Source organism: Enhydra lutris, unplaced genomic scaffold (genome assembly GCF_002288905.1).
Source record: "Enhydra lutris kenyoni isolate GAN:26980312 unplaced genomic scaffold, ASM228890v2 scaffoldscaffold59, whole genome shotgun sequence".
In the NCBI taxonomy this organism is placed as follows: Eukaryota; Metazoa; Chordata; class Mammalia; order Carnivora; family Mustelidae; genus Enhydra; species Enhydra lutris.
The window spans coordinates 10,382,120-10,404,474 of record NW_019154143.1 but is presented as its reverse complement, the minus strand read 5'-3'; the positions used below and the strand labels follow the sequence as shown (position 1 = coordinate 10,404,474).

At 39.2% G+C, this 22,355-nt stretch overlaps 1 protein-coding gene across 4 annotated transcripts in view; it reads left to right on the top strand.

The window, feature by feature from the left end:
- Positions 1-588: 588 nt before the first annotated feature.
- The window catches only part of LOC111158495 (BUB1 mitotic checkpoint serine/threonine kinase), a 44,024-nt gene continuing 22,257 nt past the window's right edge, over positions 589-22,355 (top strand). For 3 of the 4 annotated variants that reach the window (XM_022520552.1, XM_022520555.1, XM_022520553.1), the window contains exons 1-14: positions 589-666; positions 3,898-3,957; positions 4,058-4,196; positions 5,236-5,432; positions 8,078-8,121; positions 8,727-8,827; positions 10,629-10,681; positions 10,769-10,953; positions 12,128-12,279; positions 16,701-16,960; positions 18,762-18,820; positions 20,107-20,235; positions 20,331-20,441; positions 21,420-21,519. In XM_022520552.1, coding sequence (XP_022376260.1) covers positions 641-666; positions 3,898-3,957; positions 4,058-4,196; positions 5,236-5,432; positions 8,078-8,121; positions 8,727-8,827; positions 10,629-10,681; positions 10,769-10,953; positions 12,128-12,279; positions 16,701-16,960; positions 18,762-18,820; positions 20,107-20,235; positions 20,331-20,441; positions 21,420-21,519 — 1,616 coding nt within the window. In that variant the 5' untranslated portion in view covers positions 589-640. The remainder of the gene's footprint in view (positions 667-3,897; positions 3,958-4,057; positions 4,197-5,235; positions 5,433-8,077; positions 8,122-8,726; positions 8,828-10,628; positions 10,682-10,768; positions 10,954-12,127; positions 12,280-16,700; positions 16,961-18,761; positions 18,821-20,106; positions 20,236-20,330; positions 20,442-21,419; positions 21,520-22,355) is intronic. The other variant, XM_022520554.1, reaches the window with a different exon arrangement.

The following is a 22,355-nucleotide window of genomic DNA, read 5'->3' as shown; positions in this document are numbered from 1 at the left end:
CCTCCTTCGCAAAGAGGTATCCTCATTTATAACTCCTGAGAACTTGGGTCTCCAGAGCAACTCGTTCCACAGAAGACGTTGAAGGTTTCCTTGTTGGCCTTCTACTATCTATTCAAACTCTTCCACTCTTATTTTAATTGCCATTTGGATGAAGGAACAGCTCCCAGGACCTTGAGCCCTCCTCTGCTTTAGGGCACCCAATCTTCAGGTGAGTTAAATCAAGCCCAGAGGTCTGCAAGGGTACTAACCTATCTTCTTCACATGCCATAAATCACCTACATAACCAGCCGTGAAGTGCCTACCGACTTGCTCTCACACCGTAGTCACTAAGCCAAAATTCTAGGGCTCCCTCCCCACGCGGTACTTCAAAACCCAGCTTGCACTCCGCCCGCCGGGAGTTTACAATTCAGCGAGGACAGCGGGGGAAGTGGGAGGAACTAGCGATGCGCGGGAGGGAGGCGGGACAAATGTCTCCCGGCAACGTCCCCGGCAATTGGCCAGCCGGTCTGCAGCCGAGGCCAATGGCCAGGCGTCTTGCAAACGCCCGTTGCCCCGAGTGCGGCTGCGCGGGAGATTCAAATCGGTGGCAGCTCCTCGCCGGCGACGCGGGAGGGCGGATCCTGGCCTGCGGCCTCTCGCCATGGATAACCCGGAAAATGTCTTTCAGTAAGTGTCGGTCGGGTGCGATGGGGGCGAGGCGGGGGCGCATCCCCCGGCTGCGGACCGAGGAGGGGGCTGGAGTACCCAGAATTCGGGGTCTGCAGGTCCCCGCCCGGGGCGGCCGCGGTCCTGCCTCCCTTTGCCCCTCCCGCCCCTTTCCGTGGCTTTGGTGTGTTTCTTCCCCGTCTTCATTCCCACCCAGCTAGGCTGTGAGCCACTTGTGGGTCGTGGAAAGGACCCCCGACCGTGTAGTTGGCGCTGTCCGCTGAGACCCCAACTCTCGTCCTCCGAGCTGCGACCACGGGGGCAGTTTAGGGGGATTTGACCAATTCGAGGCCCTCGGAGCTCTCGGTTCACCTCTGTAAGGAATCCGCTCTGGGCAGATTGTCGCCGCGGGAGAAAAGTCTACCCCAGCAAAACCCCTAAGCCTTGCGTATAGGTTTCATGAGAAACTTTCAAAGCCACTTAATTTACCAATAATAATAATAATATAATAAAATAAAAAAAATTGTAGTACAGTAGGGAGAGAACTTAAAATAGCTCTTACCCATAATCCCACAGTCAGTTTGAAAAGAGTCTTTGAATAACGTGAACTTTACAAAAAAGCTATGCTTATTGTCATTTAGGTTAACCTGCTAACAGTTTCTTACATTCTCACACCTTAGCTTTATGACTTTAGGTGCTTTATCTAGAGTGTTTCAAAAGCATTTAAAACAGTTCAGTCATATGTGACAGGAAGTAAAACTGGTTTTATCAGCACCAGGGTAATTTACTCTCTTGAGGGATCAGAAGACCGAGATCGTTAAGTACAGCCAAAGCAAAAACCTGTTGCCTTGAAGACAGCAAACTATTTCACTTCTAGAAACTTGTTTTCCCCATTTAAAAGGGAAATCGGGTTTTTCTCACCTCATTTGACTTTGTAAAGACTAATTTGCTCCAGTGAACTGGATGTTTTGGGTATTCATTTACAGTGTATTCAGGTCCTTTAGGGAAATGTGGTTGGTATTGGAATATGAAATGTTTATTTGCAGCGGTCTGTTATTAACTTAATTTGGGGGAGCACACCTATGAAGCATCCGAAGGAGATTAAAATTTAGAAGTGATTACTTTTTCATTTTTAAAAATAAGTAATACATTTATTTGGCTTTTTAAAAAGATTTTAGAAAGTATTCACTGAGATTAATTATGCCTGCCTACTCTCCCAACCCCTCATATGGAATCATTTTTCTAGTTTAATTTTCAAATGTTTCTTTTTGCAGATATATTTATATTATAATATTACATTAGTATATCTATATATGCATGCATATATGTGTGTATATGGAGGGGTGTATATGTATATGTCTGTACAATTGCTGCCTTTATTTCATTTAAGTGTAGCTTTTTTTGCTTAACAGTATCCTTGGAGATCTCTATCAGTCTATAGAGCTCTTTCTCAATCTATTTTACAGCTGCATATTTCATGTACCATAATTGATCTAAAAAGTACCCTATTTATGGATCTTTGGGTTATTAACAGTCTTTTTCTAAATAGAGCTGCAGTGAAAAATCTTGTACGTGTGGCATTTTGCACATACACAAATATATCTGGTTTTTAGATTCCCAGAAGTGGATTTGCTAGATCAAAAATAGATCCGTCTGTAATTTTGGCAGATATTACCAGTTCCCTCCGCAGGGATCATGAGCACTCTTACCTTCAAGCAAGATGTGAGAGTGCCTGTTTCCCATTGCTTCATCTATACACTGTTGCCACATTGTTTTAGTTTTGCCAATCTGGTAGGTGAGAAATTCTATCTGAGTGAGGTAAATTTCTCTTGTTAGAGAGGTTGAGTATTTTCCTTTGAACGCCTTTTTTTTTTTTTAATTGTTTTACCCCCCAATTTCTAAAAGCTGTTTTTTTTATACCAGTTGATCATTTCTCTTTTGACTCTGCTTGATGTTGTGTTTATTTGACATGTGGAAGCTTTTTATTTATATATAGTTTACTTTATTGACCTTTTCTTTTGTGTCTTCTAGATTTTGAGTCCTAAGAAAAATTGATTGCATTGGTATATATATGCTAGCCAGGAGAAAGTATTGCTTTCAAATCCTTTTTTCAAAAAATCATGTTATTTATCCGATAGAAAACCTGAAGTCTTTCTTAGCTTGACTCTCTCATATCCAGGAAGCAATCCTATAGGCAAGTCCCATTATTTCTTCAAAACACCCCAAATTCCATACATACTTGCGTTGTTCCCACCCTGGTCCAGCTCACCACCCCCTAGGACTCTAGTAGCTCCCTGACTGGTTTCCCACTTCTGTTCTCATTCCCCATTCCCTTTGCTTGAAGGAGCAGAATGGATGTTTTAAATGCACATTACATACTGTCACCCCACCCTTCTAGCTCAGCACACTTAAATAACTGCATGGCTCTTTGACTTTGATCAAAGTGCTACCCCCTCGGAGAGAATGGCCTTCCCTGACCATTCTATCTACAAATTGTAACTCTTGTCATACTCTTACCTCATCTTCCGTTTTGTTTTGTTTTTGTTCTTTTTTCCCCTAAGTTCTTAATATCACCTGACTTTATTTCACATGTTCTGTTTGTTTGTTCATTTGCCCCTGTAGTACCCAAGTGCCCTTAGAGAACTTTTCTTCACTTGGCTGATTTTTTTTAAGCTGTGGATAGGTATGTGAAAGTAGCAGTAAGCAGAGGAAGCCATAGTGGCTGATTTATGAATATTGCCATTATATGTTCTTTGTCAGGGACTCAGTGTTGCACTGGGGCCCAGAAAGCGAAGTGTCTGGAAACCTGGTAGTATCCTACACTCCCATGCCCACTCACAAACCCCCTTCATGTCTCTTAGCCAAGTCTTAGCCAAGCTTCTGTGCAGCAGGGTGAGGGGGTCCCACCATTTGAGGAATAGCAACTTGCGGACATTATCCTCAGGATGGCAGTGATATTGGGCATCAGTGACAGGAGAAAAAGATCCTTTGGGATAGAGTCTGGGACCCTCTTCCAGCTGCCTTTTTATAAGGGCTAAATTCAGGGGCCTTGGATCTTGCTATCTTCTGGAAAGATAACTGTGCTTAAATTTTCTGACCACTTTTAAGTGAATAATCTTTTAATTTTTAATGTAGCATTTGAACTGGTATTTAAGATTCCATTTAAGCTGTATAAATGAGGAACATAAAATATATCTTTTGCTTTTAGGAATCATCCCTAATAAGTCATGTGCATATTTTTCTCTGTTCTAGAATGTTTGAAGCCCATATGCAGAGCTACAAGGGCGATGACCCACTTGGTGAATGGGAAAGGTTAGCATTTAGTTTTTTTCCTTTAAATAAACTACATGAAAAAAATAAATAAATAAACTATATGCTGCCTTGAAAATTAATATTATCCATATTTTTCTAGTTACATGCAGTGGGTAGAAGAGAACTTTCCTGAGAATAAGGAATACTTGACAACTTTATTAGAACATTTAATGAAGGAATTTTTGGATAAGAAGAAATACCACAATGACCCAAGATTCATAAATTATTGTTTAAAATTTGTAAGTATGCTTTCAGGTGTATAATCTAGTCCGTAATCCTACTGTACTTTTGCTTGTTTCCCCAGATTTTAAGATCATTTTAGACTGTCTTACTTTAACTACTCTGTTTCCAAAGTTGTATGGCCAGAAATGTGTATTTTGGAAACTTTTGGCTTCTGTATTGCAGAGTCAGTAATTTAATTTTAAAACCCTTCTCCTCGGGGCACCTGGGTGGCTCAGTGGGTTAAGCTGCTGCCTTCGGCTCAGGTCATGATCTCAGGGTCCTGTGATCGAGTCCCGCGTCGGGCTCTCTGCTCGGCAGGGAGCCTGCTTCCCTCTCTCTCTCTCTCTCTCTCTCCCCCCCTCTCTGTCTACTTGTGATCTCTCTCTGTCAAATAAATAAATAAAATCTTTAAAAAAAAAAAAAACAAAAACCCTTCTCCTCTATCAACCACTATAAGTGTTATGATGTGAGATAGAAACTGTTAAATTAAAAGGTTTGTTGAATGGGAGGGGGGTGGGGATAGAAGGATAAGCAGACACTGCCAGGTACTCAGAGGGTTCCTGGGAGTAAAGTAAATTCATTGTGAATAATTAAGAAAATATTAACTCTCTGGAACTAAATTTAATACTAAAAGGAAAAGGCTGCCTCAGGTTAAGCATTAAAAGGCCGGACCTCTTCAGTTTTGAAATGAAGGCTTTGGGGGCAGGAGTTCTAGTAATCATGAATGGGTAGAGTTAAGATGGATTTGTTCACTGAATTATAGGATAGTAGGATTTGAGGCACGCTATGGTACTTGAGCAGGCCCCGATTACGACAACTGTAGTACTTACTTCATGAGTCGTTATGGAAATCACTATCCTGGGAATTAGTGTGGGTAATTTTGGGAACATTGAATGTCAAAGGAAAGGAATAAGCTTAATTTTTAGGTTTGCTGTCAGAGAGCCATATAGCCTGAGGACTCCATGAAGACTGAACACAGAAGATGGCTGGGCTCTGGGCCATACCTAGACCACCAGTTCCTTTGTTCTTATATCTGTTTGCTTTGGGCTTCTGTAGGCTCAGTACAACAGTGATCTTCATCAGTTCTTTGAGTTTCTGTACAACCATGGGATTGGAACCTTGTCATCTCCTCTCTACGTAGCCTGGGCAGGGCATCTGGAAGGCCAGGGAGAGCTGCAGCATGCCAGCGCTGTTCTTCGGAGAGGACTTCAAAACCAGGCCGAACCAAGAGAGCTGCTGCAACAACACTACAGGTAGTTGGAAAATAAAACTCGGGGTGCCACCTTCGGCTCAGGTCATGATCTCGGGATTCTGGGATCAAGCCCTGCTCAGGAAGGAGTCTGCTTCTCCCTCTGTGCCTCCCATTGGTCATGCTCACCCTCTCTCTCAGATAAATAAATAAAATCTTAAAAAAAAACAACTCTACATGGTATTCCCTACTTGGAAATGTCATGTTTGCTCTTAAAAATCTTTTCTTATGGGGCACCTGGGTGGCTCAGTTGGTTAAGTGTCTGCCTTTGGCTTAGGTCATGATCCCAGAGTTCTGGGATCGAGCCCTGCATTGGGCTCTCTGCTCAGTGGGAAGCCTGCTTCTCCCTCTCCCACTGCCCCTGTTTGTGTTCCCTCTCTTGCTGTCTCTCTGTCAAATAAATAAATAAAATCTTTAAAAAAAAATTTAAAAATAATCTTATTAATCTGTATGGAAAATTCTCATTGTGAAAATGTGGATAATACAGAATAGTATAAAGAAAAGGAAATTGCCCAGAAATATTACTATCAACATTGTGGTACATTGCCTTCCAGTGTCCTTTCCTACACCTGTGTGTATGTCCTTGTATTTGTGTATTTAAGAGTAAATCATACTGTATGTTATGTCTGTTGAGCTTTATTCTGTCCTAGAAACTTTTATACTACCTATAAAGTAGGTGTAAAATCTGTCCCAGAGTTAGGTCATAATTGAAGTGTTCTCTAAATCAACATTTAAGATGTTTTCAACATTTTGATTTTTATGAAGAACAACATAGTGAATATCTTCATGAATAACTCTATTTTTCACAGTTTTTATTTTTTTCTGTCATTAAATAGACCTCATTTAGGACATTTTGAAAATATGGAAAAATAGAGAAACAGAAGAAACCCGGCATTTTAAATATTTTTTTAAATTTATTTTTATTTATTTGACAGAGATCACAAGTAGGCAGAGAGGCAGGCAGAGAGAGAGGAGGGGAAGCAGGCTCCCCGACAAGCAGAGAGCCCGATGTGGGGCCCGATCCCAGGACCCTGGGATCATGACCCGAGCTGAAGGCAGAGGCTTTAACCCACTGAGCCACCTAGGCGCCCCGAAACCCGGCATTTTAATTTGGCACATTTTTCTCTGCTTGTTATAGGATTTAGAGTCATGCTTTAACACGCCTGAAGCTTTGTGTTACAGTCTTTTTCTTTTATCATAGAGTTATCTCCCAATATATTTCCGATTTTTATCTCATTCCTTCAGATAGATTCTCAGAATTGAAACTCTCTAGTCAAAGGGTATATGAAGGGTTTTTAAGTTTCGTGGTACATAGAATCACATTACCTGCTCAAAAGGTAATACAAGTTTTTTGGTGGCCCGCTCTTTAGCAGACTATGAAGTAACTTATCTCATTGTACCCCTTGCTAGCATTTAATATACTCATTGTTTTCAACTTAGCTATAGCGCTCATGTTTTTTTTAAACTTTTTTATGAGAATTTTCAAGCATATATTAAAGAAAGAAAAATTAGGGGCGCCTGAGTGGCTCAGTGGGTTGGGCCTCTGCTTTCAGCTCAGGTCATGATCCCAGGGTCCTGGGATTGAGCCCCACATCGGGCTCTCTGCTTGGCGGGGAGCCTGCTTCCCCCTCTCTCTCTGCCTGTCTCTCTGCCTACTTGTGATCTCTGTCAAATAAATGGATGAAACCTTTAAAAAAAAAAAAAAAAAGGAAGAAAGAAAAATTAGTATAATGAACCTCTCATTTACCTATCACCTACTTTTAAATAATTATTAACATTTGATCATGTTTTTGTTATGCTGAAGAATTTAAGGCAAATCCAAGACAGCAAATATTTTACCCCAAACACATAAACATCTCTAAAAAGTGATTTTTTTTAACAGAACCTTATGCCATTTTCATACCTAACAAATTTTAATTATAATTCGTTAATATCCTCTAATTTTCAGTCCTTCCTCATCATGTAAAACATTGTGGGTTTTTTTGTTTTTTTTTTTTAATTGTTGGTTTGTTTGAATTAAGAGTCACAAGATTTGGCATTTGGTTATACATCTTTTAGTCTCTTTATACTATACACTCTTGCTCACATCACCCAAAAATGTCAGGTTTGGAAGTTGCATATTACTTGACAAGTGAGATGGTGTGCAAAGGTGTCATGAAATGACATTTTTAAAAATTCTCACAGCATGAACAGTAATATATCTGCATTTTGGAGTGGTAGTCTAAGTTTTGGACTTCTTTCTCCTAAATATTATGTTCATTATGTTCCAAGTGTGTAGAATGCCTAAGATAGGGAGCTTAAGCTCCCCATGGTGTAACATTTGCAGACTTGATATACAGAGGAAGAGGGTACATCTGTTATGTGAGTTTGAGAAATACTGACATAAACCAGGCAGACGGGGGAGGTTTTTCTAATGTAGTATATTGGATATGAAGAAAATCCCAGAATTTTTTTTTTTTTTTTAATTTTGAAGCAATTCTAAAACTCAGTTTGACATTCTCTCTTGATCTCAGTTTTCACTAGCTTGTGATAAGCTGTCTTGATAGGCTGAGATCAATCCAGATAGCTAGATTTAGTTTTTGCTTTAATACAAATATGTATTTAACTAAGTTTATAATCTATATTGATGTTTTCACTCCTGTCATTCAGGTTATTCCAGGCACGCCTCACTGAAACGCATTTGCCAACTCAAGGTAAAATAATGCTTTCTAAAATGTCTGAGTTATTAATAATGTAGTCTCTGATTTGCACTGCCTTTTTTCCCCACCAAAAAAAAAAAAAAAAAATTCATCCAGTATTTATTAATTGTATTGTCTTAGGTAATGGGGAAGGCAGCCTGGTAATAATGCCTAGAAACAATCCCTGGAGAACAGAGCTATGTTTAAGCAAATTAAAAGAGCAAACCCCCAAGAAAACTTGATTTCATTATATTTTTAGGACTTAAAAAAATTAAAATTGTCCAAAATAGAGGATAAGACTTATTCTAGAGTCCATCTATTCTGAATTGAGTCAAGTGTGTTTAATGCAACTTTTAAAGAAATGTTGTCATCATTCTTTGGAGATAAAAATTACAGTTCAGCAATAAGCATCAACTATCCCATCCTTTTATTTAAATTATCTCTATAATATTCCTCTTATCTAAAAAGAGTTTTAGTTACATTTTCTGAGACAGTGGTCAATGAGTTGATTTATTTCTTACACAACTTATTGAAAGACCAGGGGAATGTATTTGTAATAATTTTACTTAATATGGTTTTACCCTTTTTTCTCTTTATTTCATCTTCTGTTCCTCCCATAGCTAGAACCTCAGAACCTCTCCACAATGCTCAGATTTTAAACCAAATGATGACTTCAAAATCAAATCCAGGAAATAACTCAGCCTGCATATCTAAGAATCAGGTAATAATAATACTCGTGGGTCGTGTGGGAACTGGTATTGGCTTTGAACAGCCATCCAGCTGCCTTTCTCATTTGTTTGACCTTCTCTGACAACTAACCTCTCTGTCACCTAAGTGTCGCCATCTACCACTGCTCACCTCCAATATTAAATTTAAATAACTTACTGTCTGGCCTTTACTTCCCATATTTATCTGACTTAGGGACCCCCCTATATAACCTGTCTTCACTTCCTCCCCAGCAGTTGCTCTCCTCCTTTGTCCACCAGCCTCCCTCACAAGTTATGTTTCCAGTTTCCTGGTTCACTCTTTATGTTGTACGTATTTCCTCGTATCCTCTTTCACTCTCTACTGCCACGTGAAAGTGATTTTAAACTCCTCTTCTCTTCCCTCAAACTTGGGACCCAGTGGTCTTTAACCTCTCCTTCAGGAGCTGGCAAAAATAATATTTTCATGAGACAACAAAAGCCATTAGATGACGTCTGTCAATTTTCTGCCACTAACCAATAAATATAGTTGTACCCTCCCTGCCATCACAGTTGGGAAAAATGGTTTTCCACTTGTACTTGTCCTTCATCCTCCTTGAGTCTTTGCCCTGTTGAGATCTCTGCTGCTCAAGTCTTTGTTTCCCTCGGCCTTGTTTTCCAGCATCTGTCCTCTCCTTGGTTCAATTGCTCTTTCACTTTCCTTAGGATCCCCTTCCAGTTAAATCCAATGGGAGTGCTTCTTTTCTTAGTGCACATGTGCAGGTTTTATTAATGTCACACATTCCTAGACATGGAATATGCATTTCTCATTCTGATAGATACTCAGACTATCTCATTTTACATTCTACACATTTGCCAGTCTCATTGCTTTCTATTGCCCCAATATGTAAACTTTTAGACAGCAAAAATGGTCTTATTTACGGTCACATTTCCAGGACCTAGCTCAGGGTATGACATCTACGAGATATTTAATAAATGTTTGTTTAGTGAGTGAGTGCCAGCATTGGGAACTCCTGAGGATACAATAGGACCAGAAGGAAATTTTTATGTTTCCTTTATTAATGTAGAATTTTAGAACATTAATCCCATAACACATAGGTACTCTTGCCCAGCTCCTAGTCTATCAATTAGAGGGAAATAGCGTCCTTCTCTACTACTAAGTAGAAATTTTTCCATAGGTGTTGGGGGCCAGGGGCAGAGGGAGAGGCAGAAAGAATCTTAAGGAGGCTCCATGCCCAGTGTGCCTGACATAGGGCTCTATCTCACAACCTTGAGATCATGACCTGAGCCAAAAATCAAGAGTCAGATGCTTAACTCACTGAGCCACCCCTGTATCCCCCGCCCCCAAGGAGAAATTTTCTTAAATCACTCTTAATGGACTTTTAGTTACAAAAGTCATAAGATTAATAATTAATAGTTAATGATATAATTAATTGATTGTAATTAAATAATCATAATTTTAAAGAACATATATGAATCTAGTTGATGATTGGGGCGCCTGAGTGGCTCCATTCAGTTGAGTGACCGACTCCTGGTTCTAGTTCAAGTTTTGATCTCAGGGTCCTGAGATGTCAGGCTCTGGGCTCAGCAGAGTCTACTTGGGATCCTCTCCCTTTGCCCCTCCTGCTGTGCTCCCTTGCTTGCGCTCTTTCTCTCCCTCAAATGAATAAATAAATAAAATCTTTTAAAAATAAAAAATAAAGAAATCTGGTTGATGAAGAAGCCGCTCCAGTGCTTTCATATTGTTTTGTGGAATACTTTGGGTGACAGTTTCTTTTCAGTTAAGTGAATACTTACATTCCTTTTCTGTCTTTTTAGGGTTCAGAAGTTTCTGGGGTAGTATCTTCAGCTTGTGATAAAGAGTCGAAAAAGCAAGTATAACCTGTGCAGTAATCTCAGTTTCCTTCGAGAGCTGTTTCCGTACACTGCGGTAAATAATACATTTTTCCCCATTATAGGGAACAAAGGGTGATCGTGATTTCTAAATCAGAATATTCTGCACAAGCATCTTCAGCAGCCAGAGCTGACGTTCAGCAGGTTGTCATGTATTGCAAGGAGAAGCTTATTCGTGGAGAATCAGAATTTTCCTTTGAAGAGCTGAGAGCCCAGAAATACAATCAACGGAGAAAGCATGAACAGTGGGGTACTTGCACTCTTACGATTTGAGATACTCTTATGTCACTGAAAATAATAACCTTTGAGTAAACTACCTTTTTAAACAGGTGATTGACTAAGCTGAAAGAATCTGTAAAAACATCTTTAGAAATCTTTGTTAAATACAAGTGTGGCAGCCACATGTGTCCAGGGACTCAACTGATGTCTTGACAGCAAGGCTCAGAGTTGAAACAGCACTGACATAGATCAAGTAGATAGACCAATGTTGCCTTCGCTTTTAGTAATGGTTTAAGCTTGTAAATATTACCCGTATGGGTTTGAACTTCTGTACATAGTCCTTTTAAACCTGTAGGTCATTCATTTGTGCTGTAAAAGGGTTAAGTCAGGAACTGGAGTTGAGAAAGGAGCTATTGAGTTGGGATCCTCTGATCAGAGTGCCCTGTCATTTACGGCTATCTAGCAGGTCACGTTTTGCTCCTCACGGGAAAACCATGAATGTTATTACTGACATCTATGCATGTCTCTGAGGTAACAATGTGGACGTGAGAGAGGGAAGTGAACTTTTGATCGATCAGAATATTTACACCATCTAACCCATGTGAACAGTAGCTGCTCTGTTGGCCTTTTTTGGTTTAACATTTCTCATTTGTTCGACAACCGAGAGAATAGGCAGTTAACACTCAAGGAGGGCCGGTGTGTGTCATGCACAGACGCGTTTTTCTTTCCTACACTGTGATGTAAGATCTAAGCCAGAGGATTTGATCTGTGTGTGATGTGGTCACGTTAAGCAGTCACTGCAGGTGGGACTAACTACCACGAGGGGCATTCGACTCCTGTTTCTTCTTAGAAAGCACCTACAGATTCAGATCTCTTAAAAAGTGTTCTATTTTCAAACGATTTGCAGGATCACGACTGTTTTAGAAGCGATTAATATCATACTATGCGATTGCCAAATATTTTTATTGATCAATATGTAGATTTTTGTAACCTACCTGCCCTGAACCTATAAGTAATCATATTGAAGGCAGGTAAAAATTACAATTAAGAGGTGATACATCTTTCAGTTCTAATAAGCTAAAACACATGGAAAAGACTAGCAAAAAATTGCCATCTGAAAAATAAACTTATACATGTTATTTTGTGTATTCTTCTGATGACCTGAATTTAAACTTTGCATGGAAACCATGTTCTCTTTCCTAAAGTGAATGAAGATAGACATTATATGAAAAGAAAAGAAGCAAATGCTTTCGAAGAACAACAATTAAAACAGAAGATGGATGAGCTCCATAAGAAGTTGCATCAGGTGGTGGAGACGTCCCAGGAGAACTTGCCTGTTTTCCAGGAAAGGTCTGAGGTATGTGTGTGCTTTTCTCTGAGTGCTTCCCATGCCTAGTGACACTGATTTCTGTTGATAACTTGCTCCTTCCTGGACCATGTTTTTATACTTAATTCTGATGTTAATGTAGCTACGAGCATTCCAAATTTTTACAATTGGACACAGAAAGGTATTCAAAATATAAAATGAGAAAAAGGAATTACAGATTGTGTATGTTTTTATGTGTGTATATGTCCCTATTTTTTATGTATTCATATATGTGGTCTTTCAAAAATTTTTGCACAGTAACTATTATATAATGAGAATTTGAATATAATTATTAATTCATCATCTAGATATATTTTGTTTGCCATTGTTTCATGTTGGAAGAGGGAGAGAGGTGATGAAATTGTTAGACTCGTGTATTAAAATTACTTAATGAATGAGGTAGATTGAGAATAAATTTAAGCTACATAATGGTGCTTAAATTTTCACATAGTATATGTCTAACTGTGATATAGGATACAGTGAAGATATAAGCACCTCAATTTCTTCTTTTTTTAGATTTTTTCCTTTTATTTAGGAGATTTATGGAAGTATAAGTGAAATACAGTAAATTACACATATCCAAAGTATAAAATTTGCTAAGGTCTGACATGCACATACACTCTTAAAACTATCTTCACAATCAAGATAGTCAACATACACATCACCCCAAAAGTTTTCTTGCTCCTTTGTTCTTAGAACGACATGCTGCATTTGTCTTGCTTCCTGATGTATGCTAGACATATATCCTTTTTCTTTCTCTTTCATTTTTTTTTTTAATTTGAATATAGTTGACCCACATTACATTAGTTTCAGGTGTGCAACATAATGATTCAGTTTCTCTGCATGTTATGCTGTGTTCACCACAAGCATAGCTACCGTCTGTCACCATAGCAGCCATAAGTTTGTTCTCTGTATTTATAGGTCTGAGTCTGCTTTTTTTTTTGTTTATCCATTTGTTTTGGTTTTTAAATTCCACATATGAGTGAAATTATATGGTATTTGTCTTTCTCAATCTGACTTATTTTACTTAGCACAGTACCCTCTTTGTCCATCTATGTTGTTGCAAATGACATGATCTGATCCTTTTTTATGCCTGCATAACATTCCAGTCTGTATGTTTGTATCGAAGTAGTGTTTTTGTTTTCTTTAGATAAATACCCAACAGTGGGATTACTGGACCATATAGTATTTCTATTTTTAATCTTTTTTTTTTTTTTAAGATGTTATTTATTTATTTGACAGAGACAGAGATCACAAGTAGTCAAAGAAGCAGGCAGGGAGAGAGGGGGAAGCAGGCTCCCTGCTGAGCAGAGAGCCCGACGTGGGGCTCGATCCCAGGACCCTGAGATCATGACCCGAGCTGAAGGCAGAGGCTTTAACCCACTGAGCCACCCAGGTGCCCTATTTTTAATCTTTTGAGGAACCTCCATACTATTTTCCCTGGTGGTTACACCAATTTGCATTCCCACCAACAGTGCATGAGGGTTTCCTTTTCTCCACATCCTTGCCGATACTTGCCATCTCCTCTCTTTTTGATACTAGCCATTCTGACAGGTATGAAGTGATATTTGATTGTAGTTTTGATTTGCGTGTCCCTGATGATGAGTGATGGTGAGCAGCTTCTCATGTGTCTGCTGGCCATCTGGATGTTTTCTCTGAAAAATGACTATGCTGATCTTTTATCCATTTTTTAATCCAATTGTTTGGTTTTTCTGGTGTTGAGTTATACAAGTTATACAAATTCTTTATTTATTTTGAATATTAACCCCTTATTGGATATATTATTTGCAAATTCCTTCTCCTAGTAGGTTGCCTTTTTGTTTTGTAATGGTTTCCTTTGCTGTGCAAAACTTTTTATTATGATATAGTCCCAATAGTTTATTTTTGCTTTTGTTTCCCTTGTCTCAGGAGACATATCTAGAAAAATGTTCCCAAGACCAATGTCAGAGAAACTACTGCCTATGTTTCATTCTAGGACTTTTACGGTTTTAAGTCCACATTTAGGTCTTTAATCCATTTTGAGTCTATTTTTGTATATGGTGTTAGAAAGTGGGCCAGTTTCATTCTTGTACACGTAACTATCTAGTAATACCTTAATTTCTTAAATTTTTTGAGAATCATAAAAATTCATGAACATTTGATTTTATAAAAGCAATGGAAAGATGTCTGTATATATGCATATGTGTATATGTATATATATATATATTATATGTATATAAATGCATGCCCTCTTTTACTGCTAACTGTTGTATTTTGTGTTTTTCCAGAATTTACTGTGCATGAACACATAAATATGTATACAATTGAAGTTTCTGTATAAATAAGACTTATTTTCTGCTTTTGCTGCCTAACCCATCTTGCAGATTTCTCCTAGTTATTACATAGAGGTCTAACTCACTTTAATAACAACACAGTCTTCTGTCATAACTTTTAGTTAGGGCCTGTATCATTTGGAAACTGTTACAAACCATGCTGCAGTCAGCATTCTTGTACATACGACATTATTTCTCTAGGAAAGATACAGAAAAGTAGAACTGCTGCTGAAGTTTGTGCACTTAAAATACTGCCCATCTGCCCTCCAAAAATTTACCATTTTATACTCATAGTAATGAATAAAAGTATGTGTTTCTTGTATACACTTGGCTAACATTAGCTATCCTAAATATTTTCAACCATCTGATGTGTTTTTCTAATCACAGGTGAATGTGGATTTTTAACAATACATTTAGTGGCTGTTTGTCTTTTTTTTTTTTTTTTAATTGACTTTGATGGACTTTGTTCATTTTTCTACTGGATTGTTACATATTTTTCTTTTTTTAAAAAAGATTTTATTTGTTTATTTATTTATTTGAGACAGAGAGAGAGAGCACAAGCAGGGAGGAGGACAGAGGGGGAGGGAGAAGCAGGCTCTGTACTGAGCAAGGAGCCCGATGTGGGACTCAGTCCCAGGACCCTGAGATCATGACCTGAGCCAAAGGCAGATGCTTCACCAACTGAGTGACCCAAGTAACACCCAAAGAGCTGTTTTTTTTTTTTTTTAAAGCTACATATGAAAGATTAATTCTTTGAGATGTCTTGCATGTCTAAAAGCATCTTTCTTCTACCCTCACACGTGGGTGATAAATTGGCTGGGCACAATGTTCTAGAGGGAAATCCTGTTCCCCCAGAATTTTTTTTGGTGTTCCTGATTATGGCTCCACTTTCACTTTCATTCTGAGTTATATCTAAATGTCTGAACTTTTCCACAGATTAACTTTCTCCACTGCTGTTTCAGGTGTCAGAATTTCTTTCCTGTCCTTTTGGCGAGGTTTTTGAGGGAGTAAATGATAAAGCACATGTTCAAGCCATTGTCTGTAACCAAAAGCCTCCCTGTATGGGACTTATTTTTGTGTTGTGATAGCACAAGGATGTATTTCACAAATGTGCTTCCAGTTGCCCCTAAATAATTTATTGAGCAACTCAGCCTTTCCCCATTGATGAAAAACTTTTTTATTGCATCCTAACATACAAGATCAGTTTCTTCTTGATCATTCCATATTGTATATATGCCATACCTTTGTCGTAAGTTTTGATATCTGGTATAGGAAGTCTGATTGTTCTTTTTCAAAATATTTCTTCAGAATTGATTATGAAGAAATCTTTTTAATCTTTTTAATCTTTTAGTTTGGTAGAGAGAAAAAATGGTATAGGTCATTTCTAATTACTTTTTTTGATGACTAGTGCAGATGAACTTTTTGTATTTTGTCCATTTGTTTGTGAAAGAATTATTCTTGCCCTAGATATTTGGTGTTCTTCTTAACAATTTGTGAGAATACTTTTTTATGCTGAAGAATTAACTCTTATATCCTTTAACTTTTTAACTTAAGAGTATATAGTTACAGTCTGAGTACATGTGAGACAAAGAACAAAAGTTTTAGAAGAGCTTGTTAACCTTCCCATTGTGAGCTGTGCTTTTATGGCAGCTTTTTTTTGGAATTTATATTCATATTTCCTATTCATTCGAGAGAAAATGGCTACCAGGTGTATTTTAATGGAAGGAAAACCATTTTGAGCATTTGATGACCTTGATTTGTTGGTCCTCTCTCAAAATTAAGAGAAATAAGATAGTTCTTAAATACTGGTAAAACTGTAGGGGTTGGTTATTTCAGTGGTAAGAAGTATGAGCTGCCAGTTCTCTATGGTTAAAAAGCTACAAAAGCATCCATCCGGAAAGTGGTCTTTGTTGTTGGTGGTTGTTTATTTCAGAATACCAGATGGGATGGGGATGCCTCAGGGGGAAAGGAAGCTACTGAAGAAGACATGTGCCATTCTTTGAAAAGCTGTGGTGCCTAAATAGTAATATTCTGGACTTAATTGGTTTTTTTGTTTGTTGTTTGTTTGTGGTGTTTTTGTTTGTTTGCTTAACCTGAAAGGTTAATCCAGCATGTATGGGACCAAGTGTAAGCTCCCAGCAGGACCTGAGAGCCCCGTCTCTTCCAGCCGTCAATCATCAGACCTCAAGGAACATGGAAGAGAAACCCAGAGAGACAACTCCTGTTGTTCCTCCTATGGCAAATGCTGTCACTGCCACTTTGGTGTCCCCGGCCATCAGTCAGAGTGTATCTCCTCCTGTTCCTTTGGCAGCCCAGCCAGGGACAGACTCCATGTTTGCAGTGACCAGAAAAGATGACAGGTAAGGTATAGGTAGTGTTAGAGAGGATAGTGACACGAAGGGCACTCATCAGCTTTTTACATGTTCTGCGGTGTCAAGAACGGTGTGTAAAAGATGAATGACTCCTCTTTTTAAAATAATTTTTAGATGGGCATGTTGTTGAAAAACCAAGTTACCAGAATAGCCCCAAATCTTTCACTTATTACTCTATTTTTCTTTTAGGGGATTTATTTCACTTCATACTTCTTCCTAGAATTAAAAAGTTTCAGTACAATGAAACACAACAATTTTTTTTGTAACTGGAAAATATACACATGTTGAACCAAAATTTCAGCCTTTCTTGCAGGCTTTGACTAAATATATGGAGTGATGGTTACCATCCAGATGGTTTCTTGACATGTTTTCTCATAATCCTGTCTTCACCAGCAGCAATCTGGGATCAATATCCATTCCACAATATGCCAAAGTCATATCTGTACGCTGCTGTGGAGGTTCCCCCGCCCAAGTTTGTGGGATTTTCCTAGATTTCAGAAATTCAAATTAATGTCACAATAACTTGCTTTGTTTAAATTTTTATCTTCAGTGACTTTGGCACGCTCTCTTTACATAGAGCAATTTTATTGTTCCTTTAGAAAAAATGAGAGCTCCGGTGTACCTGGCACCCTCCCCTTGGGCTAAACTCCTTAGCATAGATTATGACTCATGAGTACTGTTCTTCTCAGTATCCAAGACTAACTTATAGCAATGATTTCGCTTAGAAATAAGATTGAAAATGCTTTTTCACTCACATTAGGATAATAATTCAGACCCATGTCCTGTCATCCTGTGTGTATGTAAAAAAAGAACTCTTGCATCATTGGGGGCTATGACTTCATTAGTTCTTCATTGCTAATACAATTATAAAATAATAAAAACAAGAGAGCAGTGACAGGCCCAAAGAGATGTTGAGTGTCCAACCGTCCCCAGAGATGGGAGTCATGAGGGTAGAGGAGCCAGACACAGATATCCCTATAAAACTGTGAAACTCTTTAACCCAATGAATGTTCAGATCTTAGTCTGAAGCATCTCGGATGGACCTTGACCCTAGCTCAGTCAAGGGACCAAATGGACCCCCTTGGTACTCTGACTAGCTTACCATGGCAGAGAAAAGGTGACTTTGTCTGGAATCTCAAAGAAAAACTCATGTTTTCAAGACAGTTGGGTGGGGATTTGTAAAATTAAGTGTGCTGTACTTTTTACTTTGCCTCCTAACACAGTCCCTGCTGAGGGAATGCTAACAATGTTAAACTGATAGATGAGGTCCACTATCATTCCTGGACTTAAAAACAACAACAACAACAACAAAAACTGATATAAATGTCTTATATGCCATTTTTAAAGTTTCTTGATAACCCTTAAAATCTGAAGAACCATGCTCTGTGGCTCCTGGCTCATCAAACCAGGGGTAGCCCATGCACTTAAAACACCCCAGTGCTTCCCATAACATGACTCTGGCTAGCTGCTTTGGGCACCCAGGCCAGCGCTTGGGTGTGAGTGCTTGAGCCTATGTAATAAATGGGAATCATCTGAATCAGAGGCCATTATCCTGCCCTACCACATACAGGAATGATCATCATGATGTTAAAATACAGGCTCGCTGCGTCTAGCAAACATGTAGTACCTGGCCTTTACGGCTATGAATGAAAGAAAATAATAAAACATTTTATTTGCTTACACTATAGACCTAAACACTTCCATCTGTATTTTAAGAATAGGCTTGTAATTGCTGACTTTTACTCTTCTTTTTGGAGAGTCAGTGTGTCTCAAGAGAGTTCTCTTTCAGATATGTGACTAAAAGTACTCATGAATTCAAGCCACAGAGTGAAGCCGAGATAAAAGAAGGTAATGTTTAATTATAATAAATTTGTTTCTGACCTGTTTGCCCAGACTCCTGCAGGTCACTGAGAGATCTGTTTGGTTTCTGTGGCTCATGAAGACTTGGGTGAACTTGGGTGTTCGCTTTCCTATTCTTAGAATTTAGGGGTTAGATAAGCCCCAGACCGTCTCAAGAAAAGGTAGAAATGCACTTCCTAGTCACATCTTAGTACCTAGAATCCTTTGGAAACTAGACTTGTGAACCTTTTTTATTAAATTTCTCAGCAGCTTTACCAAAAACAAGAGTCATCTTTCACGTACTGTGAAGTAAGTATGAAAGGAGGTTACAAGTTTAATTAGGAGTCTTCTACTTCTCTTAGGTACTACTTTGTTAGAGCCATTTGCATGAAAGGTAAGTTCTATGAACAAAATAAGATACATGGATTGTGCCCTCACTCTCCCCCATGTGGCTTTGGCTTCCTCTTCAGTGACTGTTCAGTGGTCAGCCAAGCTGCTTGGAACAGCTGGCCGCCCCTGCCTTTGTCCAACACTTCCCACACACTTGCTGGATGCCAGGCACCGTTCTAGGCAGTGAGGAATGCAGTCAGGAGCAGAAAGCACAAAACCCCCACCCAAGCAGAGTGGGGAAGGAAAGTGTCATGGGGGAGGGGATTGAAGTTTCAGAGGTGACCAGGAAAGCTGCTCCCAAGGAAAGTGATATTTTGGATAAAGTCTCGAAGGTGGGAGCTGCCCATGCAGCTAGCTTGGCCCACCTGTTTCAGGAGAAGGTACGAACGAGTGCAGGCCCCTGAGGTGGGACTCGTCTGTAAGGCGTCTAAGCACAGCTAAGAGGCCCAGGCAGCTGGAGTGAATCAAAGAAGGAGGAAGATGAGGTCTGAGTGGACAGGGCCTGGGTTTTGTGGGGACTTGTTTGACTTTTTCTGGACTCCAGCTGAATAACATGGAAAGCCAGTCTTAAGATTCACGGTGTGACTATTATTAACATGTATTTCTGAGGATATAGTGGAGTGAAGGGTGCTATTTATGACAACCCGCTAATTTGATAATGATCTTAGACCAAGCCACTTAATCTCTTTGAACTTTGATTTCCTTTTCCGTAAGAGGATTCTACCTTACCTACCTCGTGGGGCTGTTGTTATAAAAATAAAAATGAAAGCGATGTAACCGCAGTAATAACAGAAGTCCTTATTATTATCAGTAATAATAAAACATTTTCATTGTAATTAAATCTCTTAATTTGTGTGCCTTTTTAATTTCTGATTCCTCTACTAGTAATTTTTTTTTCCCCATAGGATCTGAAACACATAAGGTCGTTAACACAGGCTCTTTTCACACAACTCCAAACACGTCGCTTAGAATGGTTCAGGCGACCCCATCCAGGGTGCAGCCGTCACCCACCGTGCACACAAAGGAAGCATTAGGTAAAGCCTTTGGTTTGAATGTGTAGCATCTTGCAACAAATTAATGAAAGCGCTTTTGCAATCATGTTTACAGTGACTCTCTTTATTCTTCTAAGGTTTCATCATGAATATGTTTCAGGCTCCTACACTTCCTGATATTTCTGATGACAAAGATGAATGGCCATCTCTAGACCAAAATGAAGATGCTTTTGAGGCCCAGTTTCAAAGTAATTATTTATTTATTTATTTATTCGTTCATTCAAAGTAATAATTTATTTAAACGCTACCAAGTGCAGGCATTGCAGATGGTTGCCACAGGCAATATCAAGGATTATACAGAAGTTGTCCTTCCCTTGGTTAACTTGTCACAGAAGGGTAGTGAAATAAAAAATATGACCGTGTTTGAAAAGGTACTCAGTATGTCATAGATTTGTTTTTTAAAAATAAGTGCTAAGGGCCGGGCTCAGCCATTAAGCATCCCCCTTTGGCTCAGGTCATAATCCCAGGGTCCTGGGGTCGATGCCCACATCGGGCTCCCTGCTCAGCTGGAAGCCTGCCTCCCCCTCTCCCACTCCCTCCCCTTGTGTTCCCTCTCTTGTTGTCTCTCTCTCTCTCTCTGTCAAATCTTTAAAAAAAAAAAAAAAAAGAGTAATAAGTGCTACAGAAGGACAAAATCCTGATGCATAAGGGATGGCCAGGAAAACCTGAACACTTGAGGCATGATTTGTGCTTTGCCCAGTAGAGGAATGGCATGGGTGGAACCCACATTTGTTCAGAGTCTCCGGTTTTATGCTGGAAGCCAGAGAGATCATGATAAAGATAAATAGGATCATTAGACTCGGGAGGCCTTGGAATATAAAGTTAACAGGTTAATTTTTTCTTACAGGAAATGGGAAATAAGGCCAAAAGAGAGCTTTTTTCAGTGAGTCAGGTGACAAGAGCAGTGTTTTAGGAGAATGATGAACACTGGGCTTCGTGTGTGGCAGGAACTCAAGACCTAGAGGCTTCAGAGTTAAACCCTGTGACCGTGGTTAGGTCACTTCAACTCACTACAAAGGGACTTATTACCTAGTACTGAAAAATGTATCAGTTCTTTTCTATAAGCTATTATTTCATTTTCTTATTTGTAGGGGAAGTTTAGCATCAAGTATAGTGTTTTTTTTTCCTGATAGAACAATAAAATTCTACTTTTCACTCCAATGCAGAAAATGCAAGGTCTTCTGGGGCTTGGGGAGTCAATAAGATCATCTCTTCTTTGACATCTACTTTTCCTGTGTTTGAAGATGGAAACAAAGAAAATTATGGGTAAAGAATCATTGAGTTATTGCTTTACCCCATGTCTTCCTGAAGAGATAACCAGCCAGTGTTTTCTCCGGTGTTAGAAGAGATATGGCGGGTTGGCAGGCCATGCTGCAGAGCTTCCTCTGGGACTCAAGGTAGTGAGAAAATGTGGCCTGCTGACCGAATGGTCTGGGTCCCAGGGCCAGCTCTGCCACGGGCGAGCCTTTTAACCGTGTGATGGGAAGGCTGTTGCTTAAGTCCTCCTCCAGATCTACATTATCACACAGGAGTTACAGGAAAGCAGACCTCCCACACAGCAAAAGCCTGTGTTGCCAGGAAAACAGTGTGGTTACAAAGGATGAGAGAACTGAGGGATTCCATGGATTTGAAATCATATTGGGGTGAATGGATTTACCAGTACAGGTATCCGTACCTGCTGTTTATATTTGTGGGACTGATACAGAAAAAGGAAGTGACTTATATTGGGTCATGCTGCAGAGAGATGTTTTAAGCTGAAAGACATTACCTTAGGGAGCCAGATGTGGGAGTAGTGTAGGTAGCCCCAGGAATTTTCAGCTTGCAGTTTAAACCGTGGAAAGAAAGATGTCAGTACAAACTAAGAGTATCATGGCATAGAAGAGATTCATATTGAAGCAGAAAGGAAACAGTCTGACCAGCTCTCAGAGGGAAATTCCATAGCTAAACCTACTCCTAGAGATCAGAAATAAAATGTATGGCATCCATGATACGCTATCGGCCATGGCCCTACCTCTTTTCTTATTCCTAAAATTTATAACTCTGTGTAGTAGAGATTTTGTATTTTTCCACCCTCCGTTAAGTTGCTGTAAATCTGTGTTTAT